This window comes from Cynocephalus volans, chromosome 10, assembly GCF_027409185.1.
Source record: "Cynocephalus volans isolate mCynVol1 chromosome 10, mCynVol1.pri, whole genome shotgun sequence".
In the NCBI taxonomy this organism is placed as follows: Eukaryota; Metazoa; Chordata; class Mammalia; order Dermoptera; family Cynocephalidae; genus Cynocephalus; species Cynocephalus volans.
The window spans coordinates 34,806,910-34,831,790 of record NC_084469.1 but is presented as its reverse complement, the minus strand read 5'-3'; the positions used below and the strand labels follow the sequence as shown (position 1 = coordinate 34,831,790).

The window sequence follows — 24,881 nt, the reverse complement described above, 5'->3', positions numbered from 1 at the left end:
TAGGAAAATACAATTTACCAAAACAAAGTCAAGAAGATATAGAAAACATGACTAGTCCTGTAATTAACGTAAGAAATTGAACCAGTACATAACCATCTTCCCACAAAGAAAACGCCTAGCATTTAGCCCCTGACTGCAGCTCCAGTGAGCATTACCAAATATTCAGGGAACCGATAATCCCACACTCTTTGAACAAACAGAAAATCCCAAACACCTTTTTGAGGCTGGCAAAACCTGGCAGGAAAGATGTTTCATAAAATTTAGTATTCATCCATAATTAGCAAAGTAGATATAAAAGGGTACTTTCTTGTTAAAAGTTTATTTAAAAAAACTACTACAGTACACATTGTCCTTAATGATGAACAGTGAAAGCATTCTTTAAGATCAAGAGCAACGCAAGTTATTCTAGTCAACAACTTACTCAAATTCCTCGGAGTACACAAGAAATAAAAGTCATAATAATTGGAAAGGAAGAAACAAACTTGGCATCGTGTGTATGTGATATAATTGTCTATGTATAAAACAAAATCTAATTATAAATTAATAGATTATTGAGATTACGAAGTTTGCTGTATATAAAATTAACATATACAAAGAGATTTCATTTCTGTACATCCAGACATTAGAAAATGAGATATGAAGGGCCGAGCCCGTGGTGCACTCGGGAGAGTGCGGCACTGGGAGCGCAGCGACGCTCCTGCGGGTTCGGATCCTATATAGGAATGGCCGGTGCACTCACTGGCTGAGTACCGGTCACGAAAAAGACAAAAAAAAAAAAAAAAAGAAAATGAGATATGAAAAGATACTGTATTTTATAAAAATATAAAGAATATACAAGCAAATCTAACGAAAGGATTGAAAATTCCATGAAGAAAAACTATATAATTTTATTAAATGACATAAAAGAAAAACTAAATTAATAAATCCATGTTTTAGAATAGAAAAACTCAATGTGGGAAGGATTACCCTACATTGAACTGTAGATTTAATGAAACTTTAACAAAAATCCTAGCTGGATTATTTTTGTGGGCTGAATCTAAATATCTTATGCAAGAGCAAAGGACCAAAAATAGCCAAGACATTGTTGAAGAACAAGGAGATGGCGTCTGCTTTACTGGATATTCAAAACATAATAAAAAGTATAGCAATTAAAAATAATGTGGTGTTAGCAAAGGAAAAGAAAATAGACCAAAGGAATGGAATAAAGAACCCAGAAACAGACCAATGTACATATGCAAATAATTTAGGCAGAGAAGCTTAAAATGGATGGGTCATTTAATAAATTATGCTGGGACAATTTGTTATCCATGTGAAAAAAATGAAATTGGATTCCTTCTTCTCACCAAATAAAAATCAATTTTAGGTAAGTGAAAGTTCTAAGTGTAAAAGGCAAAACTATAAAACTTTCAGAGTGCAATACAGGAGAATATTGTATAGAGTAAAGATGGATTCCTTAAACATACTAAAAACAAACCATTTTAAAAATTGGTGGGGCCGGCCCGTGGCTCACCTGGGAGAGCGTGGTGCTGATAACACCAAGCCAAGGGTTAAGATCCCCTTACCGGTCATCTCTTAAAAATAAATAAATAAGTATAAATATAAATAAAAAATAAAAATTGGTAAATTCAACTAGGATTAGTTAAGAACTCAGACACCATATAGTGTGAAGAGCCAAGGCATTAAATCGGAGTTATTTGAAACATAAATAATTGACAAAGGATTAGTTGCAAAACATATAAATATGTCATACAAATCAATCACAAAAAGACAAAAAAGCACAGAACAAAAATGAGCAAAAGACAAACATACATTTCACAGAAGAGGAAACAGTTGGCCCTTAATCATAAGATGCTGTCTCCTTAATACTCCAAGACATGCAAATTAAAAGCATAATACAATATTATTTCATACCCAATAGACAGATAAAAAATTTTAATTTAGGCAATACCACATATTGAAGAGATTGTGGAGCAAGGAAATTCTCCTCTACTGTTGGTGTAACTGGAAATTAATGGAATCATTTTGGAAAACAATTTGGTGTTACCCAGTGTCTTAGTCCATTTGTGCTGCTCTAATAAAATACCTGATACTGGGTACTTTATAAATAATAGAAATTTCTCAGTTCTGGAAGCTGGGAAATCTGAGATCTAGGCGTTAGCAGGTTCTGTGTCTGGTGAGGGCCTGGTCTTGGCTTCCAAGACAGTGCCTTGTTGCTTCTTCCAGAGGAGACAAATGTTGTGTTTTCACATGGTGGGAGGCAATAAGGGAGGAATGCTGTGTCCTCTCATGGCAGCAGAGTGGGAGAGCAAAAGAGGAGCCTCTTTTATAAGGGCATTAATTAATTCATAAGGGCAGAGCCTCATGACTTAATTACTTCCCGAAAAGCCCCATCTCTTAATACCACCACAACGGGGATTAAGTTTCAACATGAATTTTGGATGGGACACGCATTCAAACCATAGCGCTTAGTACACATCCTATGATCCAGCAATTCTATTTCCAGGATACACCCGAGAGAAACTCATGCATGTGTGCACCGTTGGACAGGTACAGGAATTTTATAGTGGCGATGTTGTAATAAACAAATACCCATTATCAGTAGCATGGGTAAAGTTTACATTTAAACAATGTACTAGGTCTATTCTATAGGTTAACGAATAGTTATAAACCTCAACAAGGATGAATCTCTAAAACTTAACGTTGACTAAAAGAAGCATGTCACAAAGGATATATACAATGTGTTTAATTTATATGAAGCTCAAAAACATATTAAATAACATTTTAAAGGACATATGCATAGAAATCTATAAAAGATTTCTATGAACAATAGAACAATAAACACAAAATTAAAGATAGTGTCTACCTTTAAGAAGGAAGACCATGCCACGGTGGGGGCACATAAGGGATACCAAGATTCAGTTTCTTAAACTGGGTGGGAGTACACAGATATTGCATTTTATTATATTTTAAAGCAAATAAAATTAAAACAAAAAACAAAAACCAGGAAGGGGGAACACAAGAATGCTGTAGGAAATTAATCCATACTATCTAAACCTTAAATGTTTTTTTTAAATAGCATAATAATATCACCAACTTCTCAACAGTTTTCAAAATATATATTTCTTAGGGCCGGCCCGTGGCTCACTCTCTAGAGTGCAGTGCTGATAACACCAAGGCCATGGGTTCGGATCCTATATAGGGATGGCTGGTTTGCTCACTGGCTGAGTGGTGCTGACACCACCAAGCCAAGGGTTAAAATCCCCTTACTGGTCATCTTTAAAAAAAAAAAAATACACACACACACACACACAGACACACAGACACACACACACACACACACACACACACACACACACTTCTTAACATTAGAGGGATCTTTTAGACTGTTTTTCTTGTGGAGGAAAAAAAATCACAATGGTGTCCTGCAAATTCAAATTTCACTTAACCTTTGTCTCCTTAATAATTATAGAATATTAAATATTACAGAAATAATACCATTCTCATAAAACAATTTCTATTTAACTTTCTAGCCCCCCAGAACACATGCTGAGAGATATCTGAATGACGTTGACCAACTGCCAATGCTAGTTTCTAGGTGGTAAGATTTGGGGAGATTTGTTCTTGTTTTCTTTCTATAGTACTTGGATCTTTTATAATAATATATCCTTTTTATAAAAACAAGTTACTTCTGGCCCTGATAACACCAAGGTCCAGGGTTCGATCCCTGTATTGGCCAGCCGACAAAACAACAAAAACAAATCACTTCTTTCAAAACAATTTAAGATCTGTATTAAATGTGGCAAAATATTACCTCTCATCTATAATCTTAGTGATAATACGTTGTCAGCCATATCACTTTCTATTCTTTGAAACATGCCAAAATAATTAAAAATATCTGAAGTAAACCAGAAATAACTTATAAAGAACGTACAAAGTTGAAATTCACATTAAGGCGCTAATGCTAGAAAAAAAGAAATGGCCAACTAATAACAGCAAATTGTCCCCCAAATCTTTTAACTCCAGCTTTAAAGTGTATTATAGTATTGGCTGGCCAGTTAGCTCAGCTGGTTAGAGTGCAGTGTTATGACATCAAGGTCGTGTTTTGGATCCCTGCAACAGCCGGCACCAGAAAAAAAAAAAAAGTGCATTACAGTATCCATAATCTTTTCATTGTTGGTTTGAAGCCAAAATAAAAACGTGTGTGGGCCGAGCCCGTGGCGCACTCGGTAGAGTGCTGCGCTGGGAGCGCGGCGACGCTCCCGCCGCGGGTTCGGATCCTATATGGGAATGACCGGTGCACTCACTGGCTGAGTGCTGGTCACGGAAAAAAATAAAATAAAAAAAATAAAAATAAAATAAAAACGTGTGTTTGTTCACTTATTAGAGTGACTCAAGAAAAGTGTAGGAAAACAAGACCGAAAGGAAATATGCCTCCTAGTGGCAGGATGAGGGTGACCATTTTCTTGCCTCTGTATTGCACCTCTCTATACTTTTCCAGATTTGTTATGATAATCAGTAAAACAGGTTAAAAAGCTGTTATGTTCTATATTGACTTAACGCAGGACAAAGGCTATACCCACCTGATCACTACAAACCCAGCACAGGACACGGTCTGGCACCCAGCAGGGATTCAGTGTTTGTTCAATGAATGAATCGAGTCTGCTCTCATTTTCCTGCCTCCCCTCGCCCTTAGGGATCAGCTAAAACACACTGAATGGCAACAGCAGCCCAGGTAGGGGCAGGGGCCTGGTTATTCATGCCTCCCCTGAACCTCAATTAAGCACTTGATCTACATACTTTTGGTCAAAATTAGTAAACTTTATTTAAACTTCAAAAAAATAAAATAACAAGAGGCAGTTTCAGCTTTGTTCTTCCCAAGGATCACGCGTACAACCCAGAGCAGGAACTACCCCTAACAGGTTAAAACACCCTTTACCCCCAATCAAGCCACAGGCAAGGAAGGATCTTCAATTTGGGGACAGGCATGGGGTGCGTAGGGTATGAAGAACACCACAGCTAGGTCAGTGGGTTCTGAGATAGCACAAGTAGAGAACAAGACAAAAAGCCCCACCGGAAATGGGACTCAGAACTTCAACAGGGAACTCTGTCATAAGGAGTTATGTACAAGGGAGCTGGGCTGGGGATTCCAGCCCAGGAGGGAGGCAGGAGAATCGCAGAGCACTACCAGGGCTGCCCTTGGCCCTAGCCAGCTGCCACTGCGTCCCACTCACTCTCAGTTCTCCTCATCACTGTCATCCGGGCTGATGGCCGGGCTGGTGAGGCTGTAGGTGGGGCTGGTGGGCGAGTAGCCAGGAGAAGTGGGAGAGTAGGTAGAGCCTTTGGGGGAGGTGGGTGAGTAGGTGGGACTGGTGGGTGAGTACTTGGGGGAAGTGGGTGAGTAGGTGGGGCTAGTAGGCGAATACTTGGGGGAGGTTGGGGTGTAGACTGGAGAGGTTGGTGAATAAGTAGGAGACGTTGGTGAGTATTTTGGGGTGGTGGGTGAATAGGTGGGGCTGGTAGGCGAGTACTTGGGGGAGGTGGGTGAATATTTGGGGCTGGTGGGTGAGTACTTGGGAGAGGTTGGGGTATACTCTGGCGAGCTGGGACTATAGGAAGGACTAGTTGGGGTGTACTTGGGTGAGGTAGGGCTATAGCTGGGTGAGCTGGGGCTGTAGCTGGGAGAGCTCGGGGTGTAGGTTGGAGACTGTGGTGTGTATCGGGGGCTGGAAGGGGAATAGCTTGGTGAGGTCGGGGAGTAGCTGGGTGAAGTTGGAGAGTAACTGGGAGAGGTTGGGCTGTAGTTGGGGCTGGTTGGTGTGTAGTTGGGACTAGTAGGTGAGTAGCTGGGTGATGTTGGGCTGTAGCTGGGTGATGTTGGGGTGTAATTGGGACTAGTCGGAGAATAGTTGGGGCTGGTGGGTGAGTAACTTGGGGAAGTTGGTGAGTAGCTCGGAGATGTAGGTGAGTAGCTAGGAGATGTTGGTGAGTAGCTGGGGGAAGTAGGGGAGTAGCTAGGTGAAGTTGGTGAGTAACTGGGAGACGTTGGTGAATAGCTGGGAGACGTGGGCGAGTAGCTGGGAGAGGTTGGTGAGTAGCTAGGTGATGTCGGTGAGTAACTCGGGGAAGTGGGCGAGTAGCTGGGAGAGGTTGGGGAGTAGCTGGGAGAGGTTGGGGAGTAGCTGGGAGACGTGGGTGAATAGCTGGGAGATGTCGGGGAATAGCTGGGTGACGTAGGGCTGTAGTTGGGACTGGTTGGAGAATAGGATGGAGAGGTAGGGGAGTAGGAGGGTGACGTGGGGGAGTAAGAGGGACTCTGGGGAGTATAGCCCCCCGGGGAGCGGGGCTCGTAGGCAGGTGATGTTGGTGAGTAGCTGGGAGACATGGCACCACCTGTGGGAAAGAAGCAGACAAAGGAGATAAGTGATGGAAAGACCAGCCCAGGAGAAACCAAGGAGGAAATGAATCTGGCCTGACAGACAGTGACAACTCACCTGGTGAGGGGATGTATGGGCTGGAGGGGCCTGGGGAGCCTGGGGAGCCCGGTGTGGGAGACCAGGCAGGCGAGTAACCTGGGCTGAAGCCGCTGGCATCTGAAGCAGCACTTGGAGAGAAACCGGCTGCCCCTGGAGTCATCCCACTCCCTGCAAAGTGACAGAAACAGGTTAAACCAAGAGCTGGAGGCCATCCGTCAAACACACATACACACACCTTTCCTGAGCCCTCTGTGGCCTCAGGCATTTCAACAATGATGACCGTTCACCATCCCAGCTCACCTGCCTCTGAACCACCTAGAGGACCCCCTGCTGGGCCAGGTTACTCACCAACACTGGGGGACCAGGCACCATAGGCTGGGGTTGCACCCTGGTTCCAGGGCGTCATGGCAGGAGAGATTCCTCCCATGGGACTGGGTGCTGAGCCGAAGAACATGCCGGTGGCTGCAAAGAGGCCCACAGTGGCTTATGAGGAACAGCACCTGGGGACTGGCAGACTCCTCCCATCCTCAGGCCTCCCCGCCCCCTCACAGACCCAGCTAGGCCCTGTGCAGCCGAGGCCTTCATACTCACGTCCAGCAGCCCCCAGGCCAGGGATATTGGTGGGGATCTCCATGCCGTACTTGCACTTCTCTGCATCGAGTAGGAGATCAAAACAGCCAGTGCCAGCTGGAGCTAGCTGGCCCAGCATGATGTTCTCAGAGACCCCCTTCATGGGGTCACTCTCCCCGTGGGCAGCTGCTTCCATAAGCACATCCACCTGAACAACCAGAGACCACAGGTCCCATGAGACCCCTCTACACACAGCACTCAGGGTTGTTCCACCATCGTCACAGCCCAACTATCCTCAAGAGGGAGGGACAGCACCAGGGCCTTCCGTACATTCACGCTGTGGCAGTACCCTCCCCTTCCACCCGACTCAGAAGTCCTCCCCTTACCGTTTCCTCAAAGGAGCACTTCATGAGAGGTCCTGTGTCCTGGCGGTTGACTCCGTGTCGGGTGATGGCCATTAAGTGGCCACGACAAGTCATTGTATCACACAAGAGAGCTAAGTGCCGGTAATTGACATAGGACCCATCAAAGGAGATGACGTGGTACAGCTCCCGCTCCAGGGCCTTCCGCACGGCTTCTATACCCAGTACCTGAACAGGGGTTGCGAGGACGGGTCAGGACCGAGTAGCTCTGCCCTCCTCCCTGCTGTCGCCGCCACCCAGGTCCACAGAGAGGGAGTAAGGGAAAAATGGACTCAAGCAGAAACAAATCTGAGCAAGGAGATCATGAGGGAAGGGCACAGAATGAGGGGCCTGAGAGCCAGGCAAGACTCCAGGCAGTGTACTATGAAGGCTTACCGTGAAGATCTCCACAATGTCGTTGGATGTGGTGCGCACGGGGTCCACATCCTTCTCGCTCAGCACCCGCATCAAGCTCACGCCATCCGTCTCCAGGATCCACTCCTGCAGGGCCTTGAACTCCCCATCCTCCGTGATGATGATCTTCTTCTTGTTGTCTGTCTGTGGCAAGTGCATGTACACCTGGGGGGGACAGAGTGAGCTTGGGTTGGGCAGGGTGGCAAGATGGAGAGAAGTGGGGGAGGGGGTAGTCGGAGAGGGAAGGGCTGACCTTGCTGATCTGCTCGATACCCTGCAAGGTCATATCTGTCAGCATGTTGGACTCGATGCAGCGCAGGAAAACATCATCGTCCATCTTGTCCACCACCTCTTCTTCCTGCAACGAGAGCAAGGTCAGCACTCCTAGAATCCTCTTGTCCCTTCCCTGGCTCGTGCCTCAAACTATAGCCTCTTCCTAAAGAGTCAGCCACCAGACTATCCCCATCAGCTCCAGTGAGACTACATTTTACGATGATTTTACAATACAGTAGTCCCCGCTTATCCACAGGTGATACGTTCCAAGAGTCCCAGTGTTTGCCTGAAACTGTGGAACCCTATATATATTATGCATGAATCTCTTTCCCTCTTTACAATTTCACAGATAGAAGATTCATTCTTACTATAGATCTTAGCAACCTCAATTCATGACTTTATTTTTTTAAGGCTAGTCAGGTGAGGAGTGGAAGAAGGATAAAGCCATATGTAACTGGCTGGGATCAAGCAGTCGTAAACCCCACTTGGACTGGCCTTTTTTCCTCAAGTCCAAAACTTTCAACTTTTCACTCAAAGGAGGCTCTTTACAGCTTCGCTTTGTCATACCAAAATTGTCAGCATCACTACCCTTGTGCTTTGGGGCCATTATAAGGTAAAATCAGGGTTATTTGAACACACGCACTGCAATATACTGCAACCTTCGATCCAATAACTGAGACTGGTACTCAGAAAAGCATGCAATTTAAAATTTATAAATTATTTATTTCTGGAATTTTCCACCTAATATTTTTGGACCACAGGTAACAGAAACGATGGATAGGGGGAACAACTATATTATTAAAAGAAACCTAAATAAAGGCACCCACACACCCATCCTAACACAATTTCCACTTGCATACAGTCTGCCTAGTAGCTGGCCCCACGTAGATGTGTGGTGCACTCCAGCTTTCACGACCAGGCACTAGGCACTCCCTGCCCTGGGTCCTCGAACTTAACCGAGTGTGTGCCCAGGGTATTACCCTAGTGATAATAATCTCTTTTCATGAATGTATATTGTATTCTTTAAGACATATCCAAATTTTAACTATTCTGACAGTTTAGTAATTAGTGAGTTCTTGAATTTTTAATATTAAAGCACCAGGCACCCAAATGTGCTGGGAGTGAACTCCCTGGTCAAACATTTTCATGGGTCTTGTTATACCTGCCGTCATATCACTTTTCCTACTGTCCCCTTGCCCCCAACTCTGTCACTTGCACCCATGGCTGAGGTTTGTGTTGCCTTAGGAAAACAAGCTACAGGAGCCTTGGGGGAAGAGAGAGCCAATAATAAGGATGCACCCCCATTTCAATGCCATCTGTTTTATGTATTTTGTTGCAGCTTTGAATTTCAAAAATTTTTTTTAACTTTTGAAACTCTGAAAATCATTGATAACTCCTGTTCCCTATTCCTAAATGAGGGGGTTGTGACTGTCCCCTCGATGTTGCTTGCATCTTAATTTCTCTGGTCACTAACAAGATTTAATGGTTTCCTACGTATGACATAGCAATTTCTCCTGGGGTCCCATTTACCTCTTGCATCTTGTTTTCATCACTGTTCATGATGCGGATACGGAGCACCAGCTTCTCTGCATTATCATCATTAAAGATGCAATTCAAGTCATCACCAAAACCTAGTAGGGACAAAAATGAGCCATGAGAAAGATTGCATGTAGATTGCATCTAACAGGACTTGCCTCCTAGTCACTGTTCACTGGAGGCTCTCCCCTCACTGGTTCTCTTTTGGCTCCCTCCTTCTCATAGAATTCCTCTAGAAAGGGGGAAGGGAAAGGGAGCACAGAGGAGATCTCAGAAGTCTGAGGACCCGGGGGAAGGGGGGGTGAAGAAGTCTGAGGACCAGGGAACAATAACCATGGAGAAGAGATGTTTTGAAGGGGCAGAACTGCTACACGGACTCAGTGAGTGGGGTGGCTCCTTCAGGATTTCAGTGAAGTGAACACAACAGAAGTAGGAGCCCAGGTGGGACTCCTGAGTCAGGCCTGCCCTCCCAGCCTTACCAGCATTGATCTTCTCAGCAATCTGCTCCATGGTCAGTTTCCGGTCAGTCATGTGCTTCCGGTCCAGCTCCACCCGCAATAGCCAGGGGGAGATTCGGGCCACATCAAAGTCTGGCATCTCATAGTAGACATTCACCCACTCCTGATCTTCTGCCACCACCGTGCTCTGAGGGTTGGGGTCATAGTAGATGGCTGTATTGGCAGTCACCTTCCTCAATGTTGTATGCTCCAGGCAGCACAGAATGTCCTGGGAAGAGACAGGGATTCATGACGGGCATTTTGGTAGCCCCAAAGGCCTCTCCCCAGACCCTATCAAGGGAATCTCGAGCCCTTTATTCAAGGGAAAGAATTCATCTCCTTTTTTTCCTGCCAAGATGCCCATCATGCCCAACCCATACCTTGGCTCTCTCAGCATCTCGAGCAGACTGGCCCAACAGGAAGACTGTAAGTGAGGGGGTCTTTGGCTTCTTAGAAATGTTGATAAGTTCCTTAAGTCGGGGCACACCCAGCGTCACATTCTTGGCAGACACACCAGCATAGTGAAAGGTGTTCAAGGTCATCTGGGTGGCAGGTTCTCCAAGGGACTGGGCAGCCAGAGCTCCCACCATTTCCCCAGGATGGGCCTAAGGAAAAGCTAGCATCAGACAAAGCCAACGCCTCTTTTCTGGTAAATAAAAGTGGGATGCAGTCAGGGCTGGGACTAGCCACTAATCTTAAATGACATGGGGCAGATGAGTTTAAAAAAAGCAGAGACTTAAAAAATCAGTCTTATTTGATCATCCCCTTCCTCAGAGCTTCAATTTACAGCACACCATTCAGGACCTGACGCACTGCACATCCAGAAAAGGCTACTATACCACCTAAAATCCAAATACCCAAACATGTTAAATTTACAGAGCCAATATTCATTTTACAATAGTGGAAAAAGGAAGTTCCTCATATGCATTATTTTAATTAATATATAATCACATATCATTAAATTTAAGCTTTTAATTGGAATCATACAGTATGTAGCCTTTGCAGACTAGTTCCTTCCACTAAGTAATATGCATTTGAGGCTCATCACTTTTTGAGGCTTGAGAACTCATTACTTTTTAATCTCTGAATAATATTCCCATTTTGTTTGTCCACTCATCAATGGATGAAGATTTAGGTTGTTTCCACTGCTTGACTATTGTAACACTGCTGTGAACGTTTGTATATATGTGTATGTGCAGACATGTTTTCAGTTCTCTTGGGTATATGTCTAGGAGTGAAGCTGCTTGGCCTCATGGGAACTCTGTTTAACCTCCTGAGGAACTGCCAGACTGTTTCCCAAAGCACTTGCACCTTTCCCACCAGCAACACGTGAGGGTTCCAGTTGTTCCACATCCTCACCAACACTGGTTACTGCCTTTTTTATTTTACTCATCCTAGTGGGTGTGAGGTGGTATCTAACTGCAGTTTTGATTTGCATTTCTCTGATGGGTAGTGACACTGAGTATTTTTTCATGTGCTTATTCTTTTTTGGGGAAATATCTATTGAAATCATATAACATTTTTATTTTTGACTTATTAAAATCCTTTACATATTCTTTATGCATGGCCCTTATCAGATATATGATTTGCAAATATTTTCTCCTATTCTGTGTGTTATCTTTTTACTTTCTTGATGGTATCTCCTGTGAAGCACAAAAGTTTTAAATTTTGATCAAGTCCAATTTATCTACTTTTTTCTTTGATTACAAATGCTTTTGGTGTCATACCTAAAATTCCACAAACCTTATGCATGGAGGTTTATCCCTATGTTTTCTCCTAAGGATTTTATAGTTTTAACACTCTTATTAAGCTCTTGGATGCACTTTGAAATACGTTTTGAATATGGTGTGGGGTAGGGACCCAAATTCATTCTTTTGCATGTGGATCACCAGTTGTCCTAGCACTATTTGTTGAAAATACTACTGTTTCTCCATTTAATTGACTTGACACTCTTGTCAAACATTAAGTGACCTGGCTGGACAGCTAGCTCAATTGGTTAGAGCATGATGCTGATAACACCAAGGTCCAGGGTTCAATCCCTGTACTGGCCAGTTAACAACAAAACAAAACAAAACAAAAACAAAAAAACAAAACCAACTGACCAAAAATGTGAGGATTTATCTCTGGACTCTTGATTCTATTCTATTGATCTATATATACATGTATCCTTATGCCAGCACCACACTGTCTTGATTACTGTAGCTCTGAATTAAATTTTGAAATCAGTGAATGCAAATTTTCCTAACTTATTCTTTTTCAAGATTGTTTCAGCTATTTCTGGTCCCCTGAATTTCCATATAAATTTTGGGGTCAGCTTCTAAGTTTCTGCCAAAAAGGCAGCTGGAATTTTGATAGGGCTTGTGTTGAATCTGTAGATCACTTTGGGGAGTAGTGGCATTTAGCAATATCAAGTCTTCTAATCCATGAAGATAAGATGTCTTTCCATTTAAGTCTTCTTTAATTTCTTTCAATTGTGTTTTGTAGTATTCACTAATGCATTTTTAATTACTTAATTTATAAAATCAGATTTACATCAAATTAATTCAGAGCCATGCCTAAAATTATAATGCTTTTCCCTCCTTTTATTATCCTGTAAAATCCTTAAAGACAGTGAAAGGATATTCCCATATCTATATACACTTTTCCCTCCTTCTATTATCCTGTACAATCCTTAAAGACAGTGAAAGGATATTTCAATATCTATAAATCTCTTTTCTACTCACTCCCTCCAGTTCCCTACCTCTACCTAAATTAGAACTCTGCACACAGCAGGCAATTTAGGAAAATAAAGAACAATATTTCTATTTCATACCCCAGTCATGCCATTATTTCCTATATGGCTATCATAAAATACAGTCACTCTTTCCAGCCTCATTTTTGTGTCTGCAACATGGGACTAACAATCCCTCCCCTACCAGGGTTGTATAAAAGTTTCTACGGTATAAAGGCACAATGTGCCAAACACAGGACTTGGTACACATCAGTCCCTCAAGGGATAAGCGCTATTATTAGGTGACTGAGGGCATAAGTGCGCTGTTCTTGGAAACCAGAGAAGTCAATAGGTAAAAGGAGAAAAACAAGGCTGAGGTGAAGAGCACAACACTCACAATAGCTTGGTTGAACTTGGACTCAATCTCCCCAAGCAGCCAGTCGAAAGCTTCTCCACTGAGCCGAAACTCCTCAGCCATGCGGCGGGAACACAGTGTGGACCGCAGGTGGATGTTGAAGAGCAGAGTGGCGTTCTCCTGAGCCTGCCGGCTTAGCGGGTCATCCCCATTTACAATCACCAGCTTCTTGCTCAATTCCTTGACTCCTGGGGGCCAAATGAGGAGTGAAGGGATCATCAGACCAGGGCCCAGCAGACTCCTATCCCCCTGCCTGGCCTGGAGATCCCTAAGCAGGTACTCACCCTCTACCACTTTGATAGGGTGCAGGTCAGAGGGAAGACGAGGGTTGATGTGGAAGATTTTCTGAGCGTTCCAGATCATGCGCAGCAGGTTACAGGGGAGGACCACCTGAGGGAGGAGGGAATGAAGGGAGGATTGCAAGTAGGGGGACAGTCATCCAGCAGCACTTCTCCAGCCTAGCATGTTCTACCCACACACACCTTGCTGTCACCAGTTGGAAAGATGACCCTGAGCACCTCCCGATCCTCACGCATCCGCTCAAATTCCCGCTCCAGCTCATTCTGTATGTGTGCGTTGCTCAGCACATCCTTCACCAGGTCCTCTTGCAGAGTGCGCCGCAGGGCCCTCTCATTGGTATAATCAAAGCGGAACCTGTAAGTGGCAAGGGGTGGTCAGGGGCTAGTGAACTCTGGGGCCTGATCCACACAGGCAGCACTGTGAGGCTCACAAAGGTGCACAGCCCACCAGGAACAGGGCTTTGAGGCAAGAAACCTGAGTGGAGAAATACAAGATCCAGGCTAAGGACTGCCACTGGGATCTGAGCACACGCCTGCCCTGCTGAGTTTGCTTTGTACTATCACCAGGGCAAAGCAGGGGTATATCTCAAACTTGCCTCCATTCACCCCTCCCCCCATGATGCAGTTGTTTCAGATGGGTGGGGAAAGGGTGCTAGAAGGTAAAGTCCACTGCAAGACACAGTTAAGGCCATTTCACGGGGGAGGGGTGAGCCTCCTACAACTCAAGCCCTGCGCTGCACGGAGTGAGAACCACCCGCCTAACCGCCTCCTCACTTCTTCTCAAAAGCCTTGTTAGAAGGCTTAAGTGTAGCCAGGTTCTGGATCTCAACGCTTTCACCCGCCAGGCCATCCTCGCCATAGCGTAGCTGCACCACTTGGTTGATGGAGTTCCGCACAGTCGCATCGTACTTCACCATCACTGACTCCATGGACTTGATCAGCCGCCGCTGGATGTATCCTGGGGGGAGATAATCAATTGTAGGACCCAAGGCAAGAAGATGACAAAGCCCAAAGACCTAGTCTAGGACCTTAACCCACCTGATTCCCAGAAGAGCCAGCTAGTAGCCCCCTCATCCTTGAGGCCTTTTAATTAAAGCCATGTCCACCCCCAGATGGACTGAGGGCCCAGTAGAGTCCCCTAGGAACCACCCCATGGGACAGGCCAGAAGCAGAGCCTGAGTCCCTACCCCTGCATCAAGGAATGCTATAAAGCAATCAGCACAAGGGCATTTGCCTAACTCTCGAGCTTTGGTCTTCTATTTTTTCCACAAAGGCCAACATTATACCTCTGGGGACAGAAGCCTTTAGCCTTAGAATCCCCACTTCCCACCTGCCAGAGGCTTGTCCCCTGTGGCACTTCCTGGTACCAGCCCACAGAAGAGCCCTGAAGAAGGCCTCACCAGTCTCAGCAGTCTTGACAGCTGTGTCGATGAGCCCCTCACGACCCCCCATGGCATGGAAGAAGAACTCAGTGGGTGTGAGGCCGGCCAGGTAAGAGTTCTCCACAAAGCCACGGCTCTCAGGCCCGTAGTCATCCTTGATGAAGTGAGGCAGCGTCCGGTGCTTGAATCCAAACGGGATCCGCTTGCCCTCCACATTCTGCTGCCCAACAACAGCAATGACCTGGGAAACAGAGAAGACGGGGTACCTCTAACTCCCCTTGCCTTAACAACAAGAGTTCCCACTATTTTCCCCTAACTTCCACCACATACCCACCTTCACCCTCCCAAATGTCAGGGTGGCCTCATATCTAGAAAAATAAGGCTCCTCACCTGGGAGATGTTGATCTTAGAACCTTTAGCTCCGGACACGACCATAGACTTGAAGTTGTTGTATTCAGATAGAGATTTCTGGGCAGAGGAGCCAGTCTTGTCTCGGGCATCATTGAGAATGCGGTTCACCTGATTCTCAAACGTCTGGCGCAGAGTGTTCCCTGGGGTGGGTTCCAGCTCATTGTTATGAGCCTTCTCGATGACCTGGAGGCAAAGTTCTTGGTGAGACATTAATCCCTACTCTACTCTCCTTCCCTCTAGGTCCCTATACACCCCCTTTGCTCTTGCTGATGTTAAGTTTAAGGTCCCTGAGAGCCCCTTATTCAGTCTCTGCCCAGCCTTCCCTCTTACCTCTATCACATCCTGTTTGGCCTTCTTGATAGTGTTCTGAATGTCCTGATAAGTCTTAGAATCAGCGATGGAGTCCCCAATACCAATGGTATGACCTAGAAATAAGGAGAAATATCAGCAACACCCTCTTTGGACTCCTAAGAAACATGGGATGGAATCACAGCCAAGATAGTAGATGGAGGAACACCAAATCCAAGGAGCAAAGAGAAAGGGATGGAAGAACAGTACGAAGTGGAAGAGGACTCACTGAGGACTTGGTAGAGCCCCTGTACTTACCCTCAATAAGGAGCCAGTTGTTAATGACAGTCTGGATGTTGGAGTAGAAGAGGCGTGTGATGTCATGACCCATCTCTAGGTAAGAGATGTGGACCAGGGAGCCAGCTGATGTGCCCAAAGACTTCTTACACAGGATGCCCATGATCAGCTCCCCATTCTCCACCACCACCTGTGGAGAAAGCACCCACTCAAAGCCCCAGTTCAGGTTCTGGCTCCCGCGTCCAAATCCTGTCCCCACACATCCACAAGCCAGGGCCTACCTTGGTATCCCCAGGAGAGATGTGCTTGTAAGGGCCACTGTCCTCATCATCAGGATGGGTGCTGTGGGTACGGATACAATTGATGTGGCCGGGTATGATGAGGGAAAAGATCTGTTTGCCTGTCCACAGGGGCCGGGGCTTCAGGATGGCTGGCTGTGGGACCTTCCCATCCCACGTGGAGAGAAACATTAAGAGGTTCATCACTTCACCCTGTGAGACAAAGGGCAAGAAACATGGGAAGTCAGATCGAAGGCCTCATAACTTGAGAATGTCAGGAAGACTTCCCTGCCTAAGGGGGAAAACCAGATTTTGGAGGCCAAACTTGAAATAAGTAAAAATAAAGAAATAGATAAATAAAATTTTAATAAGGTATTTATTTTTCCCTTCACCTTTACAGATAACACCTGGAATTTTTAAGGAATTAAAAGGGGAGCTAAAGCTATACACCTTTTTTGGCCTCTGATCTTTCCTAACCCCTTCCCTTTGACCTCACCAGAAAAGGCAGTCTCACAATAGATCAGTGCAGAATAAGGCAGGAAAAACACCATGGCTCTTCCTCCCAGCCTCTACCCCACTTCCCTGGAGCCCCTCTGCTTGCTCAAGCCTAGTTTCTATTTGGACCACATACCCTCTCCAGGAAGACATCTCTCTTAGTGAATTTGCGCACTGCTGTGAGTGTGTCCTGCACGATGCCCATGACAGGCCGATTGCTCTGGGGGGTGACAATCATGCGAGGCACCATGGCCAGCTCCTGGATCTCTGCCCGGGTCTCCAGAGACTGTGGCAGGTGCAAGTTCATCTCATCTCCATCAAAGTCTGCATTGTACGGGGTTGTCACACTGCAGTGAGACAGAAAAGTCAAGGTCAGGAAAATGTCTGCAGCAAAACCTCAAGGAGCAGCCCACCCCAGTCTGCTTCCCTCAGCCAGTGGCCTGACCTAAGATTCAAGCGAAAAGTAGACCAGGGGAGGATGCGGACTCGATGCCCCATCATGGACATTTTGTGCAAAGTTGGCTGCCGGTTGAAGATAACAATGTCCCCATCACACATATGCCGTTCCACCTAGGGAGGGGAGGTATGAAAAAGGTCTCAGTGAAGGAGGTATGCTAAGAATGAATTGACAATGGACCTAAAGACCTTTGTAGACTGAAAGAGATGATACTGTGGTGTTATTTCACTTGAAACTCTTATGGATCACCCCCTTCGGGACAGGACCTGGACCAGACACTAAGTTATCAATGATGAATAAAATGTAGTATCCACCAATTTCAATGAACTCAGTCCGGGGAAAAAACTGAGAGACTCTGAATGTGAAGTGTTCTGCCCTGTTCCTCCGTGGATCCCTCTTCCCAGCCATACACTGTGTATGCTGCCCCTAGATTTATGAAAGCCCTACCCTGAATGCCAGCAGCAGGCAGCTACAAGCACACTTGGGACAGCAAAAGCCTTTAAAAAAGACAGTCAACAAGTCTGGATACTAATGAACAGGATAGCCTCAGACAGCCCACCGCAGCTTGCCCATTCCAGAAAGCTTCCTGCTAAGGTGGCTAAGAGAGACCCTGGCCTGTTACATGCCTTATAGCCAGTCTGCAGATGCAGGTCACTGGGCTTGGGGTGGAAACGCAAGTCAATGCGATCGCCGTTGTCTCGGATGATGTACTTGGCCCCTGGGTACTGGCTGTTGCCCCTGCGCACTAGTTCCTGAAGTCTAGGAAGGAAAGAGGTGCAATGAGCAAAATGCTTCCCAAAGAGCCCGTCATTACACTCACCCCAAAGCCTGAGTGGAAACCAAACTTCTAATCTTCAGTGCTCCCCCTCCCCACTCTGAGCTCACTTCCCCAGGTGGGGAGAGAGCACACCTCTGGAAGCCTCACTACTGAGCCATATCTCTCCCAACTACTCCAGGCAGGGATTCCAAACTGAGGCACACCTGTCAATGTTGAAGGGGGTGACAATCTCTGCAAAGGTCATGTTGGCGGCAATGGAGCGGGGTACGCCAACCTGGTCAATGGAGAGGTTGGGGTCTGGGGTGATGACAGTGCGGGCAGAAAAATCCACTCGTTTGCCCATCAGGTTTCCTCGCACCCGGCCTTCCTTGCCCTTCAACCGCTGCTTCAGAGACTTGAGGGGACGCCCAGACTTCTGCATGGCCTGTGAGGAAACATGGGGTGCAACCCAGCAGTCAGCACAGGGCCCTCATTCAGAGCTCTGGGGACTCATGCTAGTCCCCATCGGGCTCCAATCCACAGGGGGTGGAGGGGCATGCTAACTCACACGGGGCAAGCCAGGCAGCTCGTTGTCCACCATCGTGGCCACATGGAACTGGAGGAGCTTTACGTCCTCTGCAATGACATGAGCCGCCGCGCCATTCTGCTCATTTCGCCGCAGCTGATTGTTGATCTTCACAATGTCGGCCAGTTTGTGAGTCAGGTCATCCTGAGGTAGGAAGTTGCATCATCATCACATCCAGCCACCACTGATTGAGTGCTGGGCACATACACACCAGGCACGCAATGCAGCTCTCATCCCCATACCACCTTGAGAAGCAGGTCAGCTCACTCTCAGTTTACAGATAGGAAAGCACCTTCATGACCTTCAACAGCTAGTAAGTGGCAAGGTATTTTCAAACCCAGATCTGTCTGTCCATCCCCCGCACACATGCTACTCCACCACAGGCCCCTGCACATGCACCCCCCCCACACACAGGGCTCCTCCCATCAGACACCTAGCCACCAGCCGACAGGCAGAGTCTTGGAGCCACTTACCTGGTTGCGGGCAGAGCCCTGCATCACGACAGCAGGCCGCACAGAGAGAGGAGGCACAGGCAGCACTGTGACAATCATCCACTCGGGCCGAGCATAGCGAGGCTCCATGCCCAGCACAAAACACTCCTCATCAGAGATGCGTTTGAAGATCTCATGCACTCGCTCCGGACTCAGCAGGATCTTCTTCTCTTGAGAGTCCTCGTTAACATGCTTCCATTCCGCATACAGCTCCAGCCCCGAGCGCCGAATCCTGGGCTGGTACCGCCCACAGCCACCATGGCCCTTCCAAGGAGAGAGAGGTGCCATCAGTGCCCAGATGTCAGGCCATTTCCCTCCACGCCTGGCCAGCCCTCCTGCTCCTCTGCGTCCTTCTGGTTCCCCTCTCATTCCTCCCTCAGGCCTCTGTAACCACCTCCTGACCCCTCCTTCACAACAGTCTCTGCTAGCCCCGGCCACCTTTTCTTTGGTCAGATCCTCATCGCCTTCAGGCTGCTCCACTCCGAACTTGTTGTCCATCTCTTCCCCACCCTCGCAGATGTTTTTGCCCTTGCAAAGGTCATAGACATGTGTGAGTCGCTTCTTGGGCTGCCCCTTAGACTTAGCCAGGATGTCCTTGATCTTTGGGTTGTTCTGGAGACAGAGCAGGGCAGGGTCAGTTGGGGTTGTCACCTGCCTCCACCAAGCAGTCCCCCTTCCCAGGCCAGGGCCCATCCCCCACTCACAGAGTCCACAAGAAGTTTGGAGCAGAAGAAGCAGACACAGCGCAAAACTTTCATTGTCTTCACCAGGAAGCCCACGTGAAACACAGGTTTGGCCAGCTCAATGTGGCCAAAGTGGCCAGGACACTCTGTCATGTTTCCTGTGGGAACATACACCTGACACTTTCCTCCCAGCTCCCACTTACCTCAGAGAAGAGATCTCCAGCCCTGGCTTTCCTTAAGGACCCAAGCCTCTCTCCTTCCCTCTGGGACCCCGCCTGGCACCCAGCACTTACCTGCACATGTTTGGCAGCGGCCAGTCCGCTCAATCACCCCCTGCCTTGGATCCATCAGCCCCCCAAGCTTGGGGCGGCCTCCCTCAGTCGTCTCTGGGTATTTGATACCACCCTCTGTCACAGACATTCGCTTCTGCAGAAAAGAAAGGCCGATAACAAATAAATAGGATTCCCAGTTTCCAGCCTTCATGGCTGGGAAGCTCTGTACTAAGGCCTGAGAAAACCCCAAACTACTTGCAAGAAGAACTAGTCAAGTTTAGCCTGCGGTGAGGGGAATGTGAGGTAAGTGTGAGTATACCTCTGGAATTGCCAAAGTTGAGTACCACAAGTCAAAAGCTTATTCCCATCACTGAGGAGGGTAGAGGAGGAAGAGTGGTCATAATGGACTAAGGTCGACCCCAGGGTCCGTACACATCAACCACCTCTAGGACTTGGACCCCAGACATCCCTCTGGGTTGAATTCTAGGTAGTTTTTAATTCTTATTTTCAAACAATGTTGCAATAATAAAAATCCTTCTACATGCATCTTTGCATACTTGTCCAATTATTTCATTCACTCATTTATTCAGCTTTTTTTTTAATGGCTGGCTGGGACAAGGATCAATTAGTTTTCAATACCTGCCTATTATGTGCCAGGCACTATTTGAGATGCTGAAAAAACAGAGTTGACAATACAGATAGGATCCCTCTCCTCAAATTTACATTCTATTTAGGGAACAAGAAACAGAAAAACTCGTTTCAAGAGTGACAAGCTACAAAGAAAAATAAAATAGAGGACAGGGGTTAGAGAATGCAGGGGGGGTGCTATTTAAATAAGGTGGTCAGGGAAGAGCTCCTAAAGATATGACATCTGAACAGAGAGCATACTAACATAAAGGAATAAGCAAGAACAGTGAATAATAAAGTTCTCGAGGCAGGGAAAAGCTTGCAGTGTTAGCAGAACAAGCAGGTCAGAGGAATTAAAGAAAAGTAAAGAGGAGATGTAATGAGATGGAGAGGCAAGCAGGGGCCAGGTAATATAGGACCTAATAGGTCAGCATAAGGAGTTTGGATCCTCTGGAGAGGACTCCATGCAGGGAAAGGATGCAATGAAACGATCACTCTAGCTTGTCCTAGGCTCTTCTGCAAACTGTAGCAGACCAACTGAGGGCTAGGACTACTACAGTAGTCCATGGGAAAGATGATGTTGGGGTGGAATATGATGAAAGCTAGCGGTGGAGATGGTCATAAATGGCTGGATTCCAGACAGATTTTGAAAAGCAGAACTGACAAAACTGGCAAATGGACTAAGTAGAGATTGTGAGAAAGACGAGAATCAAAGATGGCTTTTAGGTTTTTGGCCTGAGCAACTGGATGAATGGAAAAGCCATGTACTGAACCTGGCAAGACTAGAGGAGAGGCATATTTGAGGGGAGAAAGTAGGAGATTTTTTTATTAAGGATAAATTTTTAGATAATGCTAAATTTTATTTAATTTTTAGGTAATGCCGGGTTAAGGGATATACATATTAAAAGATTAATAAAATTGTCAGATTGTCCTCCAAAAGTTAAACCTATTTGTCCGTCTATCAACAACATATAAGCTTGACTACTTCCCAATATTTTTGCCAGCAAGGGAAAATCAGAGAAGAAAAACAATTTTATTTTAATTTGCATGTTTTAATTAGTAAGTTGAATATTTTTATGGGACATTTGTACTACTGTGAATTGCGTCTTCATATCTTTTATCCACTTTTCTAGTAGATGTGTATTTTCCTCACTGATTTGTAAGTGCTCCTTATACGTTAAGAAATCTAACTTTGTCCATCACATTGCAAATACTGTTTCCTGATCTGTTCTTTAGTTTTGTCCACGGTGTCTCTGATTAACAGAAATAGCTTATTTTTATGTACTGAAATCTGCCTTTCTCTTCCGTGTATGTATAGTACTTAGCTCATTTTAGGCACTCCATCAAATTTACCTATAGTTAACTCATTACTATTAAGGTTTCTGCCCCTGGTATCAGTCCCCCAAAAGCCTTCCATATTTTTTCTAGCACTTTATGGGTTTTTTAAAGATTTAAATCTTAACTCCATCTAAACTTTATTATGTGAGGTGAGGATGTTCTGAATTCATGACATAGCTGAGCACTCTCGCCCTGCAAAATTGCTCTTTTCCACAAACATCGCCATGTAACTCCATTCTCCCCAGCCAACTGGCTCCCTCCTATGAGATCCACAAAGGAAGAAGTCCAAGTCACCAACAGCTCTACCCAAGAACTACCCTCCTCTCCAGGCTCTTCTTCCATTCTTACCCTCTCTCCCCCAATCTCTTCTTCATAGAGCCACCACAACAGCATTTTTAAAAATGTAAACTTGATGCCACTCTTATAATTGTCCAATGACTTCCTACTGAAAATAGAATTAAATCCTCCTTACCATGATTTATAACATCCCATGCTTCTCCAACCTATTCCTGTAAAACTCTCCTCACCCACTAAACCCCAGCCACGCTGGCCTTCTTTCAGCTCCAGGACATGCCAAGTTCATTTTTTCCTCGGGCCCTTCACATTTGCTGTTTCCACTGACTGCAAAGCTCTTGCCCTGGAATCTATGGCCTAGATGACTGGCTGCTTCTCATCATTCGGTTAATGTCACCTTCTAATACAAGCCTTCCCAGACCCTGACGCCATCCCATTTAAAGTAGCCCCACTTAGAGACTCTCCATAGCAATACCTTGTTTCTCTTTATTCAAGGCACTTGCCATTAACTGCACTGTCTTGTTCATTCATTTATTCGTATGTTTATCGTCTGTCTCCCCTGCCACTTCCCACAGAAAGTGCTCTAGAAGGTAGGTAGGGTTCTTGTCTTGTTCAGCTCTGTATCCCCAGCGGTTGTTTTGTCTATCACATTGCAGGTACTCAATTAATATGTGTAAGAAGGGGAAGGGGAAAATCTGGGGTTTGGCTTCCTCTCCAAACTAGGATTCGTTTGACCTCGTTTAATGTGGGTAACTCCAACTCCAGCGTGTGAAATCAGTCACCCTTCTCTTCCTCCTTCTCACCCAGCAACCTCGCCCCCATCTCGGACACAGCGCTAAGCTTGCTCAAATCCTTGCAAAACATAACTATGGTAGGCTCGAGACTGGACTCCACACGACCTTGGCGCCGCTAACCCATTTTCCCTGGCCGTCATCTGTAGGCAGCCAGAAGCGACAAGTTTCCGCAGCCACGGTCAAGCCCCGCCCGCCGGTGCGGGAGGGAGGGAGCCAGACTAGCTTACCAGCTCATCCGGACTCAGGACTCCGAACTGCACTCTCTTGATGGTGCGCAGCGGGCATGCGCTGTCCCCGGAGGGGGGGCCACCCCCGTGCATCGCGGACGCAGGCACGCTGCGCAGGCGCAAACCTCACTACAAAAAGCCTGCGCCGCCTCCGCCTAGGTGCTCAGATCCCGTCGGGGCGGCCACCGGGAAGGACCTCCCTGAGTTGGGAGGTAAAAGCCGGAGGAGAAAAGGTGGGGGAGGGAAGGAGGCGGGGAAATGGAAAGGAGCGAAAGGAGCTCTTCTCTGCCTTTCCGGAGATTTTTCGGCTCCCAAAAAGGAAAAAAAAAAAAAAAAAGAGGAGGGGAAAGGAAAAGGTTTTGAGGGAGGAAGAAGAAAAAGGGTAACGAATAAATAAGTAACCAGGCTCCCGGACGGCAGAGGTTACGGCAGTTTGTCTCTCCCCCTTCCGGGAGCAGCCTTCTTCTCCAACCGCCCCAGCCGCGCTCTCCGCGCTTCTGAGGAACGAACGGGCGGAATGACGCCCTTTATAGATTCGCCCTGCAGCCCCGCCCCTTCCTTTCCCGCCCTCCCTTGCGCTACGGGGCCGCCTGCGCCGGCCTGCACGGGGCGCGCGCTCGAGTCGTTGGTCCTCCCTACTCGCTCCCTGGTTGGGCGACCTTTTGAAATGACAGGGGAGGGCAATTTTTGGAACCCCACCGCCTCCCCTCGCTGCTCCCTCCTCCACTGAGGTTTAAGGTTTCCGGGATCAAGGGAAAAATCAGGCCTCTTTTATTCTAGTTTGGAGTACGGTTTCATCTTCAGCATGTCTCTCAATATCCACCCCCCAAGCTGGAAAATGGTCTGTCCTGAGAATCTTTAATGGAGGCGGGGCCGGTCGAGTCCTCGGCGGGGTAGGAGGGGGCGCGGGGAGTGCTGGGGCCGTCCTTGGTCATGAATATGCAGTTATCGCGCTGAATATGCATGACCAGATCAAGATGGCGAGGCCAATTGCTTGTCCGGAAGTAGCTGATATTTGTCCAGCGGCCTCCAGGGATAAGTGGACAGACACCTCTTGGTCTCTGACGCAGCTCTCTGCCGAGCCTTGTTCCTGGATCTCCGGCCGTAGCAAGCTCGAATAGGCCTCAGCTCGGAGGCCTGCTCCGGAAGGTGGTTGGCCACAGTCCGGGAGAGATCACGGGACTGCGACAATCCGGGAAAAGCAGATTAGCCATGGGGCGGAACACGAAAGTCCTGGGGGATTGGGGGTCAAGGAGTCTGAACGTTAGGAAATCCTCCACCTTCTAGAATATTTAAGAAATAATATGGGGAGGCGGGGATCCCAAGGGATTCTCCAATAAGCAGGACTTCCACTCTCCCTTCAAGGCAGAGATGACATCAACTGCACAGCCGCATTCAGAGTGATCCTTGTTTGATGTCAATGTCACGTCACCACCCCAAGGGGGGGCACAACCACAAGGAAAGGAAACCGTCGCCCAGGGGAAAAAGGCACACTCCCTTCCCCCAGTGCAGCTGCTTGCTATGTCTCTTTGCCTGAGCACAGCACTCCAGCCCCAATGTTCTTCTTTCTGCTGCCAAAGGAGATCCTTCCCATGGCCCTCCACCTGCCTGCCTCA

At 46.8% G+C, this 24,881-nt stretch overlaps 1 protein-coding gene across 1 annotated transcript; it reads right to left on the bottom strand.

Moving 5' to 3' along the window:
* Positions 1 to 4,797: 4,797 nt before the first annotated feature.
* POLR2A (RNA polymerase II subunit A) lies at positions 4,798 to 23,749 on the bottom strand. The gene is made up of 29 exons (XM_063110438.1): positions 23,266 to 23,749; positions 20,007 to 20,139; positions 19,735 to 19,871; positions 19,469 to 19,642; positions 19,013 to 19,294; positions 18,522 to 18,683; positions 18,178 to 18,398; positions 17,823 to 17,955; positions 17,185 to 17,309; positions 16,876 to 17,086; positions 16,248 to 16,457; positions 15,988 to 16,156; positions 15,712 to 15,806; positions 15,361 to 15,564; positions 14,989 to 15,211; positions 14,363 to 14,546; positions 13,772 to 13,943; positions 13,574 to 13,679; positions 13,272 to 13,477; positions 10,545 to 10,769; positions 10,147 to 10,393; positions 9,662 to 9,762; positions 8,112 to 8,216; positions 7,841 to 8,023; positions 7,430 to 7,633; positions 7,065 to 7,251; positions 6,822 to 6,935; positions 6,492 to 6,641; positions 4,798 to 6,390 (listed from the first exon to the last, which is right to left on the bottom strand). The coding sequence occupies exons 1-29, from the start codon at positions 23,356 to 23,358 to the stop codon at positions 5,234 to 5,236; spliced, it is 5,913 nt and encodes a 1,970-aa protein (XP_062966508.1). The 5' UTR covers positions 23,359 to 23,749; the 3' UTR covers positions 4,798 to 5,233.
* Positions 23,750 to 24,881: the final 1,132 nt, after the last annotated feature.

Bases quoted from the DNA above. Each gene is read 5' to 3' on its own strand.
- POLR2A (XM_063110438.1), bottom strand. From the start codon at position 23,358: ATGCACGGGGGTGGCCCCCCCTCCGGGGACAGCGCATGCCCGCTGCGC. The intron at 16,458-16,875 runs GTATGTGGTCCA...TTTGTCTCACAG, and splicing joins GAGATGTCTTCCTGGAGAGG to GGTGAAGTGATGAACCTCTT. The intron at 8,024-8,111 runs GTCAGCCCTTCC...TGTCCCCCCCAG, and splicing joins GTATCGAGCAGATCAGCAAG to GTGTACATGCACTTGCCACA.